Here is a 24,317-nt window from a genome sequence, read left to right as displayed (position 1 = left end):
AATTCAGCCATTCAGATGATTGCCAACCTTCTTAACGGAGATGGCACGTAAAAAAGAAGATTTTTTAGTTCTTTTAGTTTCAATCTGGTTCTCGTTTCGTTTGTTTTATGGTTTCTTTCCCCCCCCCTTCTTCATTTTCTTCCTCGTTCATATCTTTCCCTAACTTTAAATAAAGATCAAAAGACCACTTTTTTCTCAGCCTGACTCATCTTCTTGAACCAATTAACCTTCGGTATTACACAAATTTTCGCCTTCCATATATCCTAAGAATTGAATCTTTTGTGATTTGACAAAATTGTTAATGCTGGATTCTTTATACATCTCCATTAATTCTTTGTACTTGCTTTTCTACCACCCATCTTTAGTATTTTTCCTGCCAAAGATGTATCTCAGTATTTTCCTTGCTCATCTCTCTAATATTTCCTTCTCCCTTTTATTTAGTACCTACGTCTCACAGATGTATGTTGCCGTCGATCTGATCACTGTTTGATATATTCTTAATTTACACTTCATTTTACTGTTTTTACTTCTAGCTCATATTTTTCCAGCTCATAATTTATACTCCTTACCACTTGCTTAATTTACTATCAACTGATTTTCTTTATTTTTGTCTGTAGCTTTTATACATGTGGTTATATTCTTGTTTATATTCAAACCGTACTTCAATGCTTCTTCGATAATACTCTTCGATATTCTCTTTAGTCATTTTACGTTCTTTGCTAGAATTGCTAAGTGAACAAATTCCCCTTCGTTGGCTCAGTGAAGATGTTCAGTTGTAATGGAAACACCAAATAATAGTAGCAGAGTTTATTGATGAGACGTATACTATGGGTGTTGACCCGGGATTACTTTGAGTAGAGACTGATGAAGTTGATCGTTGAAGACTATCAAGTTTGTTGAGTGAATATTGATTGAATACTTCTCTAGGCAAGAGATCTTAGTTTTATATAAGTTTTAATTGGGTCAATATATTCGCGGACCTCGCGTGATATGTGTATCTAATTTATGTAAATTGTTTAACTTTTGTCAGCACTTTTGACTGATGTCCAAATTATATTATTGATAATTGACCAAATGTTTATGTAACCTAATTAAATACGTATGTGTATTTAACAACAAATAAATTCATTCGGTCTACTGGGTGATAAAATTATACTGTCCAATTTCGGATATGAATTATGAAGATTTGATATTGGACACTAAGTCATTCACGAATTCTATACATTGGTGATCATTTTTAAAATACTTTCTTCCGTCTTAATTCTACTATTCCTGACTACAACTTCCAGAATAAGATTGAATAATGAGGTGGATAGGGAGTCGCCCTGATTGATTTTATGATATATGATTATTTTTAGCCCCTTAATGAATTTGAAGTTAACAAAACAACAAATTGCCACGGGGATATTTTTACTATTACCCCAACTTCCGGAAAATTAAATGATGAAGAAAACCAGCTGAAACTCAAATGTTACTACAAACCGCAGGCGCCGTTTTTGAAAAATGCAGATGTTTTTACTTTAACTTCATCGAGCTTTAGTTTAATAATAACAGCTAGAGGAGAATCAACAGGTATTATATATTTGTTTTTAAAGTGTCCATGCTTGTATGACGGGAGTGAATCGTCAAACGGGACGTAGGAAACACAATGGGAAATTCTAAATATATCCAAAGTCATTAAATACTATTTGTAGAGGACTGAAATCTGTAATGAAAACAAATGTTAAAATTGTGCTACGAATTAAATACATTCTAAAATTTTGCAAAAATATAAAATATAATACATTGACCTGAGTATTGTTGCAAAATTTAGGCCACACAGAATGTGTATAACGGGTTGCGTTCGGTCACAGTGAGGTTAGATATTAACAATATTTGAATTATCAATATTTTTATTTTGTAATGCAATAAAGTTGATGAAATGTACTCAATTGAAGGCAAGTCAGAAATAATTTTTATTCAGGTAATAGTGACCAGATGTTTATTTGGCGTGATAGATTCTAATAGACCAATTTTTCAGGATATACAAAAATTAAAGGGAATTAAAAAAAAAAATAAAAAGTAGTTTATGATAATTTCTAAACATAAAGCTGTAACAAATGTTCAAACAATTCCGCTACTTCGTACTAAGGAGGATCCTAATCGATTGTAAAATTCTTGTCTAGCATTAGCCAGAACGCGTGGCGTTATTTTTTCATAATCTTCATTAATTTGCATTTTTAATGCTTCAATATCTGTAAATTTTTATGCAGAATAAATTTTGGATTTTGGATGCCCTAAGATAAAATAATAATCGTTTAGGGCTGTAGCGTTTTAAATTTGGTGGAATATTTTCGTTGTTCTGTTTGCAAATGAATTTTAAAACGATCAATATATTATGGCATTTTAAGTTGAGATTCTAAATATCAAGTTTTGGTATTCAGCTGTTTTTGTCTTTCGTCGTTAAAACGCAATAAACTGGAATATTTAAAAGTTGTTTCGAGTCCCCTAATATAATATTGCAAGTCAGGTATACGGTTTTTCTAAGACGTATTAACTGAGAATATTTTTTTTGTCTTTGTTTACATTAATATTCCCCTATTCTCTGTATGTATTGTGAGGTAAAAAATTTTCAGTTAACCAATTTAAAAGTAAATAATCAAGAAGTTTTTTTGTTAGTTCGTTGCTAAGAACGAGGTCAAAAAAGGGTAGATTGTTTGTTTTAAGTTTGTAGGCAAAAACTAGCTGTGAGACGTAAAGGGAAATTTATTTTGCGTTGAAATTTGTAAAATGTAAGGCATTGAGGAGTCGACATTTAAGCCCCAAGCAGAGCAGACGTGCTACAATGGAGTGAAGCAAGAGACGCCAGAGTAGAAAGATTTTTTTTTGTGTTATGTCTTAAGACCGGTTAAGGTGATAATACTCTCTGCAATATGGCAGTTTGGAACATAGTAATTACCATAAGATTTGTGAACCGGCACTGAAGAAATTTGGAAAATTATTATATAGGATGTCCCCGTTGTCAGCTTGCTTCCTCCACAGAAAATAATTCTACATCTCTTGATTGTTCGTCCCTGAGTATGGAAATGGTTTGCTTTGTCCCTGTTGGAGATATGTCCAGATAGAGTCCCATAGATGTTAACAAGTTTTTTTTGAAAGTTAAGTGCTAAACAGTGAAATCAAGGTAACAATTAACATTTTAAATTTTAAAGTAAAGACAGACAATTTTTTTTGATAATTATTAATAATTGCTTTCATTAAAATTTAAAAGGATTTGTAATATTTAATAAATTGTAAATTTTATGGTTTAACTTAGCTGTCATTTTAATTGTTTTTTTAATTTAATGCTAACATATGACAGCTAGCTTCATTTGTTTCGATATTTATTTGTTTTGTTTGTTTTTTAAAAAAAGGTTAATCTCTGTGCGATAACGTTTGTAAGTTTTTGTAGTATCTCCAACCCCTTTGTAAACGAAGTTTGTAAACGGACACATAATAATATAATACGTTTTTTTATACATAGGAATAAGTTTTTTTATTCTGTATTTGGTAACTATTTATATAATATATTTTTTATGTGATTTATGTGTTGATAACTGTTTGTTGAGACAAAAATAAACGTTTTGATTTGTTTCTCTGATCCATTTTTGTTTCTATTTTAGAAAATCCCCTAACCTTTTTGTATGTTTACTTTTTAGGAAGGAAGAAACTTTCTTTCCTCCAGCAGGAAGTTTTCTCGAAGCTGCGTCCCTTTTAAATAGCTAGAGGTATTTCTTCTTGTCTTTTATTGCCCATTTGTCCAGGAGATTTATGTAAGTAACCTTTTTATTTCATTCATTGTGTAGATACCCCAATCCGTCCCATTTATTTCAACTTATCCACGACCCCAGCTCTCCAACAACCAACTGAGTGTCGTTCGCACTAGTAGCGTTTATTTTGCTTGCCTTATCTTCGCCCCCATAGTTTCTGCCCCCAATTTTTCTACCCCCATGTTCTTACCCTAGAGGTAGGCAAAATAATTTCGTTACAGGGCTAGATCTTCCGATCTCGGAGGCCAATGTTACAGTTAGATCCAATCAAACAACTGGAGTTACTTCTGCAAGTTTGGGTAAAATCTCTTCTTGTATCAAGTCAAAAACTTTTCTAATTTTAAATTTTTTTACAATTTTGGATTTCTTAATCTAATGGAATATTTAGTAAGGAATAAACAATCTTAATTTTAAAATTTTCTTGTTCTCGATCTCATCATCAGTCCCCTACAAGTAGTTTCACATTACTTTTGAAGTTAAATAATTAGGGAAGCGGGAATTCAACAGTTTAGAATTTTACATTGAGTTTCCCATGACCATTTCTAGGATATTAATGGATTCTAGCCTTTCTTAAGATATTAAATTATATTTTACTTCATTGATTTGTGCTGAACTTTAAAATACTCTTTACAGGACCGATGATATCTGCATCTGACAAACACATCAAATTTTTTATCACGCCTAAAGAGAAAAATGGTAAACAAGTATTTTCACTCAAAAATGTTAACAACATGCCCACAGAATTCATTATTGACATGGACCACAAGCAAAAATTGTTTATTGTTAAACCAACTCGAGGTATTATAGAAAAGGAGATATATATCAGAGTGACTTTTAACCCAAAAGAGTACGGAACGTACTACCAGCAATTAAATTTTTTGATATTTGGTAACGTAAGTATTTTTTTCTATTGCTTTATTGGTAAGAGCAGGTTAAATACACTATATATATGCTGAAAGGTGAAGCTAGAAAAATGAGTCACACTGTATGAGTTAGAATGCCTGAGTCAGACTGTGGGGAAGGAGGAAATACCCATCTGGGAATGATGCCGAACTAGGTGCGATGAGTGTCTTCTACGCGCTACCTGGAACGAGACAGGGAGCCTCCTTGCTGATGAATAGAGTGTGGATGTGTATGAATGAATGAATGAATAAAGGTAGTGATTCGGAAGTGATGCCGGCCTTACAGCGACCATTCCGCTTCCGGATCGCTGGATGACAGAGGAGGGTCTGGTTTAGCAGGTAGGCGTTCGGCGTAGACTCGGCAACGAGAGGGAATTTTAAAGTACCTCGGAAACTATCGCCGGGAGTACGAAGAACGAATCCTGCACTAAAGTTAGTCAGGCGGCGTCCTGGACTGAGATGTCTTGTGATGATTCCAGAACCCCCCTCTATAAAGACAAAAAAAAAAGGTTAAATACACTAGCCCAAGATAGCGAAGAGCTGCGAGGAGCGCCGATGATAGAGAAGGAAGAGCAAGACGTCTTTAGCAAATTCAGAATAGTGTTGCCAAGTCTAACAATTTAAGATAACTATTTTATGAATATAATTTCTGATTACTCAGTGTTGTTTGTTATTTACTTTTTACTTTCAATTAACCAAGTACATTGAAGACAAAGGGTAGAATCAATGGAAGGTTTTTATGTCCTGCTGCTTCATCATTTTTAATATTTTTGAGTGCGTTTCTTTGGTCCACTTTTATTATTTTCCCTTCTTCATTTATTTCTCTACTATTTTCTAAGTATTTTTATTGTTCACTACTATGTAATTCTTCTTGTCTCTCATAGTCATTACCTAACAGATTCTTAAAACGTTCTTTTCATCGCTCATTATGTCACCGTGTTGGTGATTTTTGCTTTTCTAAATGATTTAGGCTTATAAAATAGTTTCTGGTGATTATTACTATCAATTTATAGCTGTTATTCAAAATTTAATATTTTCCATTGCTACTTCAATTTCTTTTATGTATTTTCTTTATTGTTATGAAGATTCTAATAGTACTAGTATTAACAGATAGTTTTCCCGATATAACATCACATGGTAATAATGGATTTTAGACTATAAAGGTTTCTTAAACGTAAAAGGGAAAAAGTGTCAAGAAAAATAGACATCTCACAACTGAAGAACCCTGAAAATAAAAACAAAATAAGTATCAAGTTTGAGAAAGAAACAGAAATGATAGAGAACTTAATACAGGTAGAAGTTGAACTAATATGGACTGCTCTAAAAACAAAAATAACAAAGATACAAGAAGACGACATTGGATTCACAAAAAACAACAGAAACCAAGAATGGGTAACGCAAGAGATCATGGACCTTAACGAGTCAATAAAATCATTAGAAAAAAGTGCAGAGAAGCTAAAGAATACTGGATGTCAACCAAATGCCTAGAAATTGAACAACTTCAGGAAAGATACGACACCTTTAATGTCCATAAAAAAGTAAAAGAAATGACAGGTGGATACAAAAAGAGACAAGAAACAATATTAAGAAATAATAATATCGAGATAATTATAGGTACAGAAGACAAACTGAAGAGATAGAAAGAATACATTCAGATACTTTGTGACAATGATAGACCTTGTTCTCCACCATCCACGGATGATCGAATAAATGAAAAAGGTCCAATAATAATCAAAGAAGCAGTTATGCAGTAAAAGCTCAGAAGAACGGAAAAGCCGCCGGTCCAGACAATATCAATTTTAGACAATGAAAGTAAAAGCCTCGACTTAATAACAGCACTATTCAATAAGATATTAGATACAGGTAAAATACCATCAGACTGGCTAAAATCAACATTGGTAACATTACCAAAAGAATCCAAGGCCTAACACTGCGATGACTACCGAATATTAAGCATGATATCTCATGTCCTTAAAACTTTTCTCATAATCATTCATACACGAATTTACAAGAAGTGTAAGTTTCAGATGAGTGACATTCAATTCGTATTTCGAAATGAATTGGGAAGACGAGAAGCTCTTTATACCTTAAATGTGTTAAAACAACAATGCAGAGACATAGATGTAGATGTATATGCATGTTTTATTGATTATCGAAAAGCATTTGACTGCTTTAACCATCAAAAGATAATCGAAATTCTCAGAACAACCGGAATTGACGAACAAGACATTCGAATTATCTCAGAACTATATTGGCACCAAACGACAGCAACTGAAATAAAGCACACAACATTCGAAGATATAGGAATTTGACGAGTGCTACAAGGTTGCGTCTTATCACCGCTATTATTTATTCTGTATTCGGAATCTATATTCAAAATAGCAGTAGACGAAGTTCAAGGTGGAATCAAGGTTAACGGAACCAACATAGACAACATCAGGTAAGCTGATGATACCGTCTTAATAGCAAGCAACGCACAAGAACTACAAAATATAATAAATGCGGTAGTTCGTCATAGCGAAATGTTCGGTTTACATCTAAATGTTTCCAAAACTAAAATTCTAGTATTTTCAAAGATACCATTCCATAAAATATTTGAGAGCAAATATCAACAGCCAGTGTAACCAAAAAAAAATAATCCTATCAAGAATCGAACAAGCGAGGAAAATACTCATGAACATGAAAACATTTTTTACAAGATCAAACCTTAGTCTAGGGCTCAGAATTCGAATGATCAGATGACACGTTTCTCTGTTTTGCTGCATAGCTATGAAAGTTGGACAATGGACTCTGAAACAGAAAAATGGCAAAGGAATTATTCGGCATAATCAAAGAGAGAAAAATACAATACTTGGGTCATGTGTTGGGATGTGAAAGATATGAATTACTCCAAATCATATTGGAAGGTAAAGTGGAGGGCAAAAGATCAATTGAAAGACGCCAGAACTCGTGGCTGAAAGACCTGAGGAGATGGTTCGACCGCTCATCCACAGAAATCTTTCGTGCAGCTGTTTCCAAAGCTACAGTTGCCATTTGGATCAGCAACCTTGGAAAGAAGACGGCGCAATAAGAAGAAGAACAGTACATGAGCACCAACTGTCTCAAACCAATTATGTCAAATACTTGGACATACCCTTAAACAGAAAACTCAAGTAGACGAACCGTAAATGGAGAAATAAAGCAAATAGAATATGATATTAGAAGCCCTTCTTCAAACATCATATTGAGTAGTTGAGATTGTTGAGTAGAGTGTTAATTGTAATAAATAAATAAATAAAAAAATTAATGATGAATGAGTTGCACATGTGAGTCCATTTCAATTAGGTAAAAAGAAATAAATATTAGATTTACTTACAATTAGTTTAGTTCACCTAAGACCAATGGACTTGCACACTATAATCTGCTGTGCATCGTCAGATCTCTAAAAAGGTAACTTAAATAATGCCGATACAACGGCAGTTATCTTTCCATAGACCTGACGATGCACAGCCAATTATAGTGTGTCAACTTGTGTGTATATATTTTATTTTTAGTGAAAAATTTAATAAAATACCAATTTTTAGGAACCTGAAATAGTGTCATTATTTGGAAGTTACAGTAAGGAAAAAATTGACCCAGAACAGACTTGTTATATAAACTACCCTGTTCCGTTCGAAGATACCGTCAACTATAATGCTTACTTCAAAGATATTTGTCAAGACCTTAAAAGTGAAAAGAAAAGTTCCCCAGTTTATCTGAACACAACTGATCTAGATCTGGGAATAGTAATTATAAAAAATGATGATCTTTTTTCTGACGATTTTAATGCTAGAAATGTAGCTTCTGTCTCAAGAGAAACGTTGGCGGTATCGTCCAAGAATTTCAGTGTTATCAATGATATGAAACATGAAATAGTTGTTAGTTGGATAGAAGGTACTAATTAATAATAATTAAATCGGTGGGTCCAGTCTCGATTTTCTGTGCTTTTATCCTAACCAAATAACCCTTTTTTATAAATTTATATCTAAATCATCAAATTAGATTGGTACCACCGTAAGCATCTTCTTCTATGCTATAATTTTTCATACTTACGTTTACTATCCAATTTAACGATGTTTTGTATTTCACTAGGAAGGCTATCTAATCCTTTATTTACGGAAAATATTAAGGCTAGTGTGTCAGTTAAAAAGTAAAATCAATGAGATCAAATTCTAAATTCTTCTTTATTTAAGCTACTAGATAACACATTAAATCTTAAAAACATTTAAAAGGGTACTGATGGTATACAAAACTTTTATTCTCGCATTTTTTTTCTCTGTGCAGGCACATGAAAAGAGGACCAAGTTCAGTCTTTATTCTTGAACCTTTTTGGAGACTGTAGTCACCCTGGCACTTTCCCTAATCACGTCGTTTCTGATCTTGTCCCTTCTACTCATACCCAACATCCACCGTAACATTTTTATTTCTATTACCTCCATCTTCTTTTCCTGAATCTTTTTTCAGGCCACACTTTACCACCGTATAGAAAAGCAGGTCTCACCACACTCTTGTATGTCTTTTCTTTCAGCGCTTCCCCAATTTTTAGATCACAGAGTACCTTGCTCATTTGCTTCCAGTTAAACCACCAGACTGTAACCTGTGGGTAATTTCTCGTCCCATTTTTCATGATGTAAGATCCAATAGCCCTTTTCCAACATTCTAACTTCTCCTCTAACGTTTATTTGCTTTCTTGCATCATCTTGCACTTCATATCGTATGGACTCGGTGAAGAGCCTTGATGCAAACCAACCGTCATAGGAAAACTTTTAGTCAACCTGACTCGTCCTTACTTTGGCGTATGCTTCCCTATACATATCCTTCACGAGCATTACTTACTTCTCATAAATCCATTTCTCTCTCATAAATTTCCGTAGCTATGGTCTAGGCACTGGTCGTACGTCTTCTCAAGATTTATAAATAAATATAATGTATAATCGAGAACGATTTCCGAAGTGGAAATTGAAACGTCAATAAACTTACTTTAACCTTTAATTGTGGCTTATTCTCATTTAAATAGTAATTAAATATAATGTACTTCTTTTTTCTTTTGGACGAACCCAAACAGTTTATATTCCATCGATGTCTCTCTCCTTAACCTTCGTTCTACAGTTCTCACCCAGAGTTTCCTAGAATACAACATAAACTTTATGTCTGTTATATAGTCCTGAATATCTCCTTGATCTTTCTACAGAGGTACCATCAAGCTCTATCCCCATGCATTGGACATCCTTTCTTTCTTATATATCCAACTCATCATTTGCTATAATACATCAACTCCTTTCTTTCTTATAGCCTTTCAAACCTCTACAGGTATTCCATCAGGTTCTACAGTCTTACCATTCTTCATTCTATTTAATGTCTCGACAACCTTATCTCTCGTTATCTCCAGGATTATATTTTCACTTGGGATAGCGCATCCTTTTAGCTCACCTCTGGTGTTCTTCATTTAATTGTGACATAATAATTGCTATTATTTTTTTATACTACATGATTGTTTTTTTAGATGACAACGTTTTTAAAATTCTGCCTAAAAAAGCTAATGTACCTCCTGGAGCAACAACGTTTTTCAAATGCTTCTTTACTCCCTATGAGAATGAAAAAGTGTATTTTAGAACATTTACTGCACAAGTCTATTGGCTGTGTGACTACGCAATGGCTGATCCCTGTGCTATTAGAACTGTTATAGTTCCTTTAACTTTATCTATAAATGTGCAAGGTGAGTATTATAAATTATTAGTAGGTATTTTTGGATATAATTTGGATTCCGCGATACTTTAGGTACACAGTAAGAACATATAGAAATAAAAGAAGAATTTTATGAACAGTTAGAAGAAGTATACAACAGCTCCCCGCGAATTGATATCAATATATTACTAGGGGATATAAATGCGCAAATAAGCAAAAAGAACTTTTTTTGGTCACTGTATCAAAATATGAATAAAAATCGAGAATTACTAACCTACATTGCCAGCAGAAAAACATAATCATAAGCTCGATTTTTTTCCACACCATGATATACACAGAGCGACATTAATTATTATACCTGGTGGAATAACCGTAACTTAACATGATCATGACTTGATAGACAGAAAGCCTGCAACAAGCATACAAGATGTAAAGAGCGTAACTGACAAATACAGGCAGTTTAGGCACCGAAGAACATTCGAAGATATGATGCTAGTTCTATCCTGGTCGAAATTTACTCGAAATTTTCAATCCTGTAGTAAATCTAGCTGTCTAGATAATATCTAAAGTGATCCAGCTGGTCTAGGAGTTTGTTATCAAGTTTATTAACAAGTCTTCAATATAAATTTTTCAGACCCACATATTTTCTTTGCAATAATTGTTAAATCCTTTTCCGTGCATTCACTGTTTACTGCGTTTAATATAGTTTAATTGCTGTTCCGAGACATAATCATTATTCGTTATAAAGCAAATTACTGAGAAATCACTAGAGTATAATAGACCAGCATTTGTGTGTCTGATTGACCTAAAGAAAGCGTTTGATAGAATAAAACTTAAAGATGTAATCCATCTTCTGTATAATAGAGAAGTTCCTCTAAATATTATAAAACTATCGAAAACATCTACCAAAACAACAAAATGGAAGTCAGAATAGATGGACAACTTACAGAACCTATAGAAATAGGCAGCGGAAGAGGAGCAGAGGAGAAGATAAGAGGATTCATTAAGCCCCATGCTCTTCAATTTAATCATGGATGAAATCATCAAAAGCGTTAACAAAGGAAGAGGATACAGAATGGGAAACAAAGAAATAAAAATACCCTGTTACGCAGACGACGCAATATTGATAGCCTAAGATTAAGATTGTCTGCAAAGACTGATTTAACACAAGAGCAAAAGAATTTAATATGAAAATCCCATCCCAGAAAACTAAAACAATAGTAGTCATCAAAGACCAAACCAGATGTAAAATAGAAATTGATGGCATCAGTATTGAACAACTAATGGAAATAAAATACCTGGGAATTAGATTGTCTAGCTATGGAGACCTGGAGAAAAAAATGTAACGTACAGTGTGTAAATGAATGGACACAGAATAGAAGAAAAGAATGGAATAACCACATAAGCAGAATGGAGGAGACCCGTGTCCTCAAAATAGCACGAGATAAGTCACCAATCGGCAGAAGAAGTATCGGATGACAGCGCAAAAGATGGAGTGGCAACCTTCCATAGAGGTATTAATCCGTGAATAAACAAGCAGAATTGCTTATAAAGAGGAAGAAGAAGAAGAAGAAGAACATAGTTTAAAGATCTAGACTCTCTGCCATTAGGACAGTATTATTACATGGCGGTATCCTGACTTTAAGATAAAATAAATGACGATAACCAACGCTTAAAAACAAGTATGGTACACAAATAAGAAGAAAGAAGATATATTCTTCTCTGTGTTGGATGAAATAAACACTGAAAATTTAAAAGTCCGTAAGATGGCTACAAAAGGAATGCTGTCTTAAGGACTGTTAAAGTGAGAAAGTTGGAATGTTTAGGACAGACCGCAGAAAGCGAATGATGGAAGTTAAGATGTTATTCTATGAAACATACAAGTTTAATAGAGCATCAGATGAATATTAAGTCCTATAAATGAGAACAACTGGTGGCGACAGTCTTTATATATATATATATATATATATATATATATATATATATATATATATATATATATATGTATATGTATATATATATATATATATATATATATATGTATATGTATATATATATATATATATATATATATATATATATATATATAAAGAAGAACCACCTATATCTTAGTAGTATCTCCACCTACCTGCGTCTACGATTTGCAACCCATGTATTTAGGATGGAAGAAAACAGGCTTCCAAAAAACTCTCGAATATAAGAATGCAGGGGAAAAGATAAATTGGAAGATCCAGAAAGCAATGGGAGGATCTTGTGGATGAGGACGCAAGAAATCTCCTTCCCAGTCGATCGTGGAGGAGAATGGTTACAGATGGACTGGTTTTTGATGAGGAAGGCCAGTCTCAAATTGGGCTGCAGAACTATAGCAGAGATAGGTTTTTGTGCTTAAAGACGTAAAACAATGATACTAAAGTAAAAAGTATTGTATCTTGCCAATTATTAATAATTTATTGTGTAAAAGATCCATGATCACTGTTATATAAATTGTTTTAAGTAATAGAAAAGACGAACTGGAATAAAATATTGCAATTATTTTAGGAATTTCTTTTCAAGAAGATCAGATGCCGCTAACAAACATTGGACTTAAACCTCGGCATCTATGCTTTGCCCCGAGTTTAGTTGGTACAATTTCTTATGAAAATATGCTAATTTTCAACAAACTGCCTGGTCCTGTAATCTTTAAACTTGTGGCTCCTGTAAAAAGGTAATAATGTTTTAATGATTTTAAACAACAAAATTGAGTAAATACATTAACATGTTCTAACAATTAACAGTGTAAATGTAGTTGAAGTACTATACTTTATATAAGTTGCAAAAAACTAATGTATACACAGTGGTGAATACAAACTTACAACGGTCAAACGGATAGGACATTTAACAAACGGATAGCAGAACACAAAAGAGCTTTCAATAATAGAAAAACAGATTCTACGTAAGCACTTTACCTTCTAGATCATAATCATTCTTTTAAAAACCAATTTCAAATTCTTCACATCCAAAATAAAGGCCCTAAGCTATCATAATTAGAATCTCTGGAAATTAGCAAATTAAAAAATACAGTTATAATTCTTAATGACCAACTTCAGATAAACTGTTCTCCCCTTCTCAACTTATTTATATATAGACTATAAAGTGTTAGACATATAACAAAAATAGCTCACTTACGAAAGGCACTCTGCCGAAACTGCGGTAGTGATACTAAATTTTGTATCACTGTTGTAAACAAAAGTTGTAAGTGTTTTATTGCTTGATAAAATAAACTTTAATCAAGTAACGGTCGAATCTATCACTTAATAATAACTCTACTAAAAAATCTATTATAGATCGATTTTTAATTATTTTCTTTAAGGTGGGCGTTTGTTGAATCTATATGTTACGTACAAAGGCCATCCTAGTGGTTTTAAGTTGGCTAAAGTGCAGCACAGATGGAAGGCTGCTCGCGATGATTGTCTACAGTCGAGTAGAAATGTTTAAATTTACAGTACATTCAACCAACTTATTTTCTAACCAAAACGATTTACTTGATTCGCAGAAAACCTTTCCTTGTAGTAAAAAGCACGGTTCTCCATAATATTTAACACTCTGCTAAATTTTAGGTATAAAATAAATATGTGTCATTAACCCGTTGTTCATAGTTTTCCGTATTTTCTTACATTTTTTTTAATAAATAATATTCTTGCATAATCTTATTTAACGTAAATTTCTTTCACCTACTTGTTTAATAATTTTTTTCTGAAACAAATACTACCGTGCTAAGGATAATTTATATTTAAAGTAGATATACAAAGTACTAAAATATCACTATTAATTTTTGTTAAAAAATACTTCGCAGTAAACTAAAAAATTTTATCAATTTAAATAGTGGTGTAGACCATATGTCTAGTAGAGTGTACCGTTTTTGAGACGTCTGCGATTACGGGTTAAAGTTAGGATTTTGGTAAATATATTCAACTTTTTATTTTCAAATGAAAAAACATTTTCATTTGTTTATGTACGGTTTGCAACCATTTCTAAACATTTTATCAAACATAATTAAATTACAATCGGCATTCCTAATGATCTATGGGCTAATTTGCTTAATGTGTTTAAGATCTTTGTAAGCGGTTATATTATATTTTACCTCTCAAGCACAACCGTTAGAAAGTTTCTGACATATTGATCTAAACTCAGTATATTGTAATTCAAACGTGTAGTTTCAAGGGACCATCATGCCTAGACGTAAGTTAGATCTTGATGAATTAATTGCAAATGTGCATAAATACTTTACCATGGAAAGAGCAATGGTGTACCTTTAAAGTCATTATTATGTATAAATCAACACGTTTGTGACGCATTCGGGTTAAGTAAACGTAAGCTAAAAACTGTAATAAAGATGGTCAGAGATTCTCAAGAAAATCTTAATGTGACTGAGTATCACGAAAACAAGAAAACAACTCGTAAACATTCTAGGAGCATTGACTTACCTGATGGAGAAAAATTTGAAATTCGCAATATTTTGTATCGAATGCGTGAAAACAATCAACATGTCAGGTTAGATACTTTACTGGTCAAAATAAGAGAAAGACTAGTTTCTTAAATTAAGGGGACTAGCCTTTGGTAAGTGTTAAAAGATTTAGGATTTAAATTCAAAAAAGAAAATAATAGGTTACTTTTATGCAAAAGGAGTAGTGTGGTTCACAAAAGAATTAAATTTTTGAGAGAATATACTAGACTTAAATCTGAAAATGCAACATTCGTATACTTAGATGAGACATGGATATTTGCAAAGGGTGGAGTTAAAAGAATTTGGCAAGACGACAGCATAAAATCAATAAAACATACAGATAGCGAAGGCAAAAGACACATCATTCTTTATGCAGGAGAGAAAGCAGGCTTTATAGAAACCGCAGATTTGATTTTTTTTTCAAAATCAAAATCTGCTGTTAACCATGAAAACATGAATGCAGATATGTTTGTTAAATGGCTTGAGGAAAAACTGTTACCTAGTCTGAGTGAACCATCAGTTATAGTTTTATATAATGTACCTTATCATTTGGAGATTTTGGAGAAACAACCAAAATAGTCGTGGAACGTACCGAGCATAAAAAATTGGTTAGTTAAAAATAATATCAATTTTCCGGAATACGCCTTCAAATCAGAGTTTCTGGAAATTTCGAAACGTAATGAAAAACCTACAGTTTATATAGTTGACAGTTCGGAAAATGTGGCAAGAAGCTCTTAAAACTGCAACTCCGGAAATATGGGCCAAAACTTCAAATAAATGTGAAAAATTAATAGAAGAGTGGTGGATCCGAAAAAATAAAATTAGTGAAATTAATCCAGTGATTATACATTTACATAATAATAGCGGTAGTGAATTTAGTGACGATGATTATGATTTATAAATTTAAATAATCAGTAAGTACACTATTCTAATGTTATTTACAAAATAATTGTACAGAAGATTAACCATTATATTTATAAATTCATTATTAGCCAAATAAACAATAATATTTAAAATTCCATTTGAATTTTTGCTCTTCATTTTATACAAATTAACTATAACTGAGAATGCAGGCAAAAATACTCTAAACAATGTATGTTCCAGAAATGAACATATCGTTTTAAAATATAAAATAAAAATATAATTCCTTATACTTTTCTTAGTGTAGAATAAGTAAAATAGTCATTTCATCAAGTTTGCTCGGGATAGCCGACTCATTGGCGCCACAGCCTCTTAAATAGTTTTCACACCTAAATACAAGAGGGGTAATCTTCACTTTTACGCATCAAGTAGTATTTTATTAGTTCATTCTCACACATCGCCCTTGAGGCATGTACATTTTAAAACACTCTCAATTCATGTATAAAATATTTCTCTACGCCGAAATCGGACATTTTTCTCATAAATGCGGTTTTCTCTTTTACGTGTGATAAAGAAAGAATTATTTGATATTGTACAGTCAGCTACGGCCATATTGGGTCTCTCTACTCTAAAAATATTTAATTATTAGTCGATTATTATAAGTCGATAAACTTAAAGTGCTTTTACTTTTTTTACTTTTCTGGAGCTATATTTGCTCACATTAACAATCCTTATCCTTCAACGGTCACTGAAGAACCAAACCTATGGAGATACATCCACTCACAAGTCCTTTGAAGTAAGGCTTGGAATCAAAAGATTTCCAACCCTCTTATGTAGGGAGCCAGTTACAAGGCTTCCACAAGGTAAGTAATAAAAAGATTATGGAGCACTCCAGTGCAGTTTACCGTGCCTTTTACTACAACGAAAATTTTCTGCGAATTCCATTAATCGTTTAGACGTGTAAGTTGGTTGAATGTACTGTATATGACATTATAAGCCACAGTTAAAATGTAGTGCAGGTAAGATAGGCAATGTATTTCTACGGGAGAACGGCCGACCACGTTGCCGGTTTGTCCCAACCGGCGCATCAGGACCGGATTTAGAAATCATAGCACTGGAATATATGAGCACACAACAAACATCTTGACTATTACTATGGAAAGTGTTTCGAAAATGTGCGGTGTGAGTGTTTGCAAAATATATGACTTTCGCGAAGAGGCCCAGCAAGGCGAACTGAAACCGATACAAAAAACAAAGAAAAACAGTCCAATTCATGTGAGAATACTTACGATGAGGGAGTGAAATCTCGAATAAAGAAAATTGTCCTTGATTTTTTTTTTTGGAAATTATACCATCAACCGTCGAGCATAATGAACAGAGTGAGGGATGATGAGGACCTACCCATTTTTTTAAAAACCACTTGAAAGAGGTCGAGATTCGATAATGATTGAAAGATATTATATCCTGGAGAAGCAGAGAGTACTTCTTTAATTGCCAAATGGAGGAAAACCATTATCAGCCGCTGGGTTCATGCGAAATAAAATGTTATCCATGAATCAACAGAAAGGGTAAACAAAGCTACTTAGCTAGAAAGAAAGTGACTCATCTCAAAACTTAGTTCTACAATTTTTCAGCTAACAAAAACTATAGAAACCAAAGTTGAGCTATAGAGCAAAACTGAGATACCTATGAGAAACGAATGGGAAGATATGAACAGGAAGGACTGGCACAGTGAATTAGAGAAGATTAATACTGAACTATGTCTAGGTCGCTGTAGTAGTGGCAAAATTTACTTCCAAAATTGTCTTTAATGTTTGTTATCTATTTTTATTTAATATTGACTAAAAAAAATCGACCTAAATCCTAATATTTTAAACACAATCATAAATAATTACTATTTAAATGGGAATAAGCCACAATTAAAGGTTAAATTACGTTTATTGACGTTTCAATTCAATTTCCACTTCGGAATTTCGGATTTCCGAAGTGGAAATTGAAACGTCAATAAATGTACTTTAACTTTTAATTGTGGCTTATTCCCATTTAAATAGTAATTACTTTAACATGCTACAAGAAAATAGCTTCAGAACAAAATTATCAATTATAAATGTGTACTTTTATTGTAACACCTAATTTCACTCCAGTTTCAAGGATTCAGTTATCATCTATAGTACTATTGTAAATTTTAACAGGTAAGTTTTTCTGCAATCTGATAATCGAAATGTAAAACATAATTTTATTTCAGAAATCAAGTTATAACTGAACAAAATTCTAAAATTCGTTTAGAACTAACATTTAGGTCATTACGATAAGTAGAAAAGAAGAAGAAATTGAGTAATGTCAGTTTTGATAGTTTACACTAACCAATATTTCAAATATTAAACATGTACAATGAACTTCTCCAATATTATACTGAATTTGAGGATACAGAAACTTTAGATCGCTCCCAAGCACTCTGGTTGGAAGATGAGGAAACAAGATGGGAGCAATTAAAAAACTTCATTGACGAATTTGTTATTTCGCAGGAATACGAAGACTATCTGGAACAGAAAAGAAACATTATTAAAAAAGATGCGGAAACCCAATATGATTGTAAAGATTATGTTCAGATTCCGAGAAAGTCAATAAAGAAGGTACCAATGTATCCTTTAACAAGGGAGGCCAAAAAAATGGCTGCGTTTATTAGAATATTTGAATGTTATCTCGCAGATAAAAGAAACGATGAAATAGTACAACGCCAAAGGGAAGGAATTAATGTTATAAGGTTAGTCAATTTTTTATATTTTGAATTTTCGGCGGTAATTTTATACGATAATAGATGTTTTGGTTCATTATTCCGTCTCTATCTCTCTCTCGTATTCATCTTTAGGTTTACTTAGCATATAATCAACTTTTTTACCAAGTAAGTGATAGTAACTTACATTTTATTCTGCTGTATTCTCTTGGTAAAACCATTCTTGCAAGAGTTCTTCTAGAAGCTAATATGTTTTGACATCATGTTTACCAAAGTCTTTATCCAAATTGATTAACTCTTTGGTAAATTTTATGAAATCTTCATTTAAGTTACGTAATTTAAAAAGAAATAAAAAGAAGAAGAAAGTTAGCTTGGGCAGCATTCGGTAAACTGAACTATATACTCAGAAATCAACAAATTCAATTACATATTAACTTATGCGGCACAAACATGGACAATCACAAAAAAGAATATGAATATACTTAGAGTCACTCAACACGCGATGGAAAGAGCAATGCTAGGTATATCACTTAAGGACAAGAAAACAAACACATGGATAAGACAGAAAACCAAAGTCACCGATGTGGTGCAAAAATCATTAAAGTTGAAATGGGAATACGCTGGACATGTAGCTAGGAGCGATCTAAACAAATGGCACAGATCAATTTTAACCTGGAGACCATACCAACACAAAAGACCCAGAGGCAGACCTCCTATGAGATGGACAGATGATCTGAAAAGGACTGCCGGGAAAAATTGGCTACAAGTAGCGTACAATAAAAAACAATGGAAAGGAAGACTTGAAGAGGCTTATGTTCAGATGTGGACGTGAATGGCTAGACGAAGAAGAAGAAGAAGAATTTAAAAATAGGTTATTCTTCTTCTTCTTCCTTCTTGTATGTAGGCTTTAAAGCCTATTTCTTCTTCAATATTAGCCTTATAAATTGTTTAAATTATAGTACCATTTTTTTCTTGGTTTGCCAATACTCCTTCGTCCATTTGGTGACTTATCTTGTGCTATTGGTACTATCCTATCCTCTGTTATTCTACTAATGTGTTCGTTCCACTACTGTTTCCGTCTTGTCACCCATACATTTATTTTTTCTATATGCTCTTCTTATGTTTTTGCTTCTTTCCCTAACCAACAGACTTTTCCCTGATATTCGTCGGAGTATTTTCATCTCTGTTGTTTCTAGTAGTCGTCTCGTTTTAGATGTGTCAGGTCTTGTCTCCACCGTGTATGTTAATATGGATCTAAATACTGCTTTATAGATTCTTGTCTTTGTGTCTTGTCTTAGGTGTTTGTCCTTCCAGATTGTGTCATTAAGAGATCCCTCCGCTTTACTTGCTTTCAATTTCATCAATTTCGATCGTAGTGGGTATTTATGCGTCGTCGTCTGCATAATATATTATTTGGATTTTTTTGTTCCACATTTTGTAACCATGACCTTTACGTACTGCTTGTATTATTTCGTCTATTATTATATTAAAGAGAAGTGGGCTTAACGAGTCACCCTGTCTGACTCCGTTTTGTACTGGTATATACTGGGTTAGTTTTCCATTTATCTTTGACTGTATTCGATAATGTAAGTAGATGTTTTTAATGGTTTGTATAATATTGATTGGTATGTTTCTTTTATACAGTAGGTGTAAGACGTCTTCGATTTGGATGCGATCGAAAGCCTTTGTCAGGTCTGTAAAACATAGATATGCTGGTTTCTTGTACTCGATGGCCTTTTCTGTGATTTGTCTTAGTATAAATACGGCGTCTACGCAGGATCTTCCGGATCTGAATCCTTGTTGTTCATCTGATAAAGTTGTTAGTTTATTGATTTTGTTGGTTAGAACTTTTGTGGTAAGCTTAAGTGCGGTGTTCAGTAGATTTATACCTCGATAATTGTTGGGGTCTTCTTTATCTCATTTCTTGAACATTGGTATTATTATGCTGTTTCTCCATGCATCTGGTATCTTGCAGTGCAATATTAATTTTTGTATAAGTTTTGACATCTCTAGGGTTATACTTTCTCCTCCGTGTTTTAGAAGCTAGTTGGTTATTCTGTCTTGTCCTGGTGACTTTCTATTTTTGAGTGAATTTATGGCTATCTCTACTTCCTGAAAACTGATTTCTATTTCGTGTCTTAATTCATGCATTTTATTGTGTTGATTATTGTTTTTCTTTCCTTTAAACAGTTCATATCAAGTATCTTTTCCATTCTTTTGCTAGTATGTTATTGTATTCCTTCAATTCTGCCATTTCTTTCCGTTGATTTCTTATGAATCTCCATATTTGTTTTTATGTACCTTAGAAGTCGCTTCTCACCCTTTTTATAATCTGTTTCCAGTGTTTATTTTTTGATCTTCTTACCAACTGCTTTGTTCCATTTCGTATTCTTCTATAAGTGTCTCGGGATTCCGGAGTATTTGATGTTTTATACTTCGTGTAGGCCTCTCGTTTCTCTTTATATTTCTCTTTTATTTCTTTTCTGAACCATGGTGTGTTGTTGTTGTTGTTTATAAATAATAGGTTATCAAAAATATAACTAAAAATTACATTTTATTATATTTAGTGGACGATGATCTTTTACATTAAAATTTAATTGTTGTTTAATAATTATTTCCTTTCTTAAAGCTAGCAGTGATTGAATTGCAAATTTTTTCAAGAAAAGTAAACTGTCTATTTTGCTTTTACCGCAAAAAGAGTGAAGACAATATTTATGTCGAAAGAGACTTGCTGTCCACGCTTTTGGATAACTTCTTCTAACTCTAATAATCTACGAATTCAAAATTCACCCAAAAAACACAAACAAGAAATAGATAACTTTTATAAAAAAAAATTTTCCCAATTCACTTTTAATTTCCTCTTTACCGTAATTGCCGATTTCTCGAAAATTTCCGATATTGGTTCCGTAATGTAAACCACCCCAACTGCTACAGTGGGCGAAGGATCGTGCAATTGCGAATTGTGGTCTAACTTCACACTCCAGCGCTCACGACGTTCATACCACCCGGTCACGTTAGCGCCCGAGAAGCTTACTCAGCTCACGACGGGTCACATCGTTTTCGGAATATTTTGATTACTTTCTAATTATTCTAATAATAACAATATTATAAGTCAGAATAATAACATTATTTTATTTGAAATTGTTAGGTCAAAAATAGAAGAGGTTAGAAAACAAACAGCATGCTCCGTTGAACAAATTAAAACAAAAATCGATCAGGAAATGGACAACGAAACTGAAGAGTTCTATGCGATTTTTAACTTTGATCTTAAGCAAATAAAGCCAAAGTATAAAATAAAAATTAAAGAAACTGTTATCTCGTGTTCTAAAATCCCACGATACAGGAATTACAATAGAAGAGAAAATTTACCACAAATTGCTAAAATCATTTTAGAAAGACTAAGAAAATCACGAAAATCAAGTAATAATAAAGTTAACTCTACAGCTGAACAGAATAAAACAAAAACAAGTAATAAAGAAAAGAAGCTGGATGAAAATCAAATTGAGAAAATATATAATAAAAAAAGAAGTCGATTATCAGCAGATGAAATTCTTCTACCTACAGGTATGCTCTTACTGATAAATATATTGAGTATTTTATAGAAAAATCTAAATATTACTAAATGGTGTTTTTAAGTGTAAAGTTCACGATCGTAACTTTTGTCTCTACTTCTTTTCCGCGATGTATTGTTCTAATGAACCATATTTTCACTCTACCTCTAGTTTAAAGACAAGAGAAATTTTTGTAAAAACGTGTGTAGTGCAGTATACCAAGGTTTTTTAAATCCGAATTTCATTAACATGCATCGATTTTCTCGAAATTTTAACACCTTGGCTGCCACAATGGTATGTAAAAAAATAATATGCGTAACAAAGCTTTTTTATTTTTATATTGTTTTACAGCCACGTGAAGCCACATTTACTCTCAATTATAGAGGCCAAATGCATTTTCTTATTCTTACAGCCATTGTACACATGTTCCATAAGCATTTCACGGCGTTGAATAGCATATGCGGCTTCACACAGCAGTAACGTATCCGCCTGTCCGAGGTGCATGACTGGCTTCACACAGCCAAAAAGTCAAATTTGCTGTGATGTAGCAATTGCAGCGAAGGTGTTAACAGTAAGGTGAATATCTTAAGCAAAATCGACCATATGTAGCAAGGAAAAGCACACTACAACGTAGGGTAGATTTTGAATTTAAGGGTAAATAGAAGTTAGTTCCAACATTTCATTAAAATCGATGGGTGTTGACGTAGATTCTACCATATTTTTATCCAGATAAACTGAACTATTATTAATTTACATTAATTTTAGACCAAGTAAACAACAGACAGCAAAACGGCACTCCTGGGCAAAGTATTGCTGACCTTGTAGAACAATTTACAGCTTTAGATGATTTAATGGAAAATGCACATATCAAAAAGTCCCCTCCTAAATTTAACTATCCTAATGACAATTTTTTTGTGTGTGACCCAAAACGAATCGTATTTAACAGTTATGAAAAGGGCAAAACTTACAGAAAAATTGTCAGCGTACGTAACTGTAGTTTTCACTCAAGAAAATTCAGATTCATGCAATTGGCCACTCAAAAGGAATCTGACAAGCTTTTATTTGAAATCCAGCCTGTAACTGTTAACAAAGTTAACTGTGGGAGTACAGCAACGATTTGTATTAAATTTACGCCTGATAGAAATGAAGAAATATTCGCCCGTTTAATGTTTCTTTCGTACGATGAAAAAACCCAAGAGTGTCAAAAGTTTTCTGTGCGTATTATATGTACTCTTCAGCAGCCTGACGTTAAAATTAACACCAGTGTGATACATTTCGGTAAAGTTCCGATCTGGAAAACGAACAAAGCAAGTAAAACGCTCAGGATTAGTAACGATGGTGCTAAACCATGCGACGTTTTTATTAGAAAACTTATCGATCCGCTTCATTTGTCAGAAGAAACCAGTATTGATTTTCCCACTAGCTCCGACATTAGAGAATTGAACAATTTTGATGACATGTGTGCTGTTGTACAAAGTATTACCAGAGAAATGATTGAGAATGTTTTTAGTAATTTTGAATTTGAGATGAAATATTTCCAGTTGGGCCCTTTTGAAAATAAGGTGAGTAAAATAAGTTGGTATGATTGTTATTTCCATAGTTTTTAAATGTTCTTTGACTACATTATTATGTATACTAGTTCAAAAGTTGCAAATTTTGTTTATTAACTAGCTTTGACTAACCGTCAAACCTATTATAGATCAGGAAAGTCAGTAAAAACATGATATAGCTGATACATCTGACAAGTACTTATCTAAGAGAAAGCGATATATTTTCTGCCAAAGTTTCGGCGTTGTTTTCTAAGTATCAACTTAGCGAAATTAACTAGTTTATTTAATCCTATTTAACTTAATCATAATTAAACTTCGACTGTACAAAAAAATGTAAATAGTATCAATAATATATCAATTAATATGCAGAAGAAAGAAAAGAGAGGCTATGAAAAAACAAGTACAAGAAATCGTAAAGCATAACAACAGACGCGAAAGCAGAAAATTCTATAAATGCATAAAAGAAAGCACACAGTCATTTAGACCAAAACTAACGATATGCAAAGACAAGGACGGAGAACTACTAACAGAGAAGCAAAAAAATTATAATGAGATGGAAACAATATTTCGAAGAAAATCTAAATGCAGACAACGAAAATGATCAGAACGAGACAATATATTACACGGCGGAGCTGCACATCGAAAATCCGAGTTATGAAGAAGTAGTTCAGATAATAAATAAACTAAAAAACAATAAAGCACCAGGAACGGACGGAATTTCGGCAGAATTATTAAAGCATGGAGG

General features: G+C 32.8%; 1 protein-coding gene across 3 annotated transcripts in view; it reads left to right on the top strand.

Moving 5' to 3' along the window:
* Positions 1–24,317, top strand: part of LOC140435180 (cilia- and flagella-associated protein 65) — a 65,589-nt gene that overhangs the window by 644 nt on the left and 40,628 nt on the right. The window contains exons 2-8 of one of the 3 annotated variants that reach the window (XM_072523953.1): positions 1,359–1,572; positions 4,422–4,681; positions 8,254–8,602; positions 10,212–10,424; positions 12,932–13,097; positions 21,620–22,035; positions 22,788–23,584. In XM_072523953.1, coding sequence (XP_072380054.1) covers positions 1,359–1,572; positions 4,422–4,681; positions 8,254–8,602; positions 10,212–10,424; positions 12,932–13,097; positions 21,620–22,035; positions 22,788–23,584 — 2,415 coding nt within the window. Of the gene's footprint in view, positions 1–1,358; positions 1,573–4,421; positions 4,682–8,253; positions 8,603–10,211; positions 10,425–12,931; positions 13,098–18,113; positions 18,502–21,619; positions 22,036–22,787; positions 23,585–24,317 lie in introns of those variants that run through there. The other 2 variants (XM_072523955.1, XM_072523954.1) reach the window with 2 other exon arrangements.

This window comes from Diabrotica undecimpunctata, chromosome 2 (assembly GCF_040954645.1).
Source record: "Diabrotica undecimpunctata isolate CICGRU chromosome 2, icDiaUnde3, whole genome shotgun sequence".
NCBI classification, from domain to species: domain Eukaryota; kingdom Metazoa; phylum Arthropoda; class Insecta; order Coleoptera; family Chrysomelidae; genus Diabrotica; species Diabrotica undecimpunctata.
This window is presented reverse-complemented; position numbering and strand designations above follow the sequence as displayed.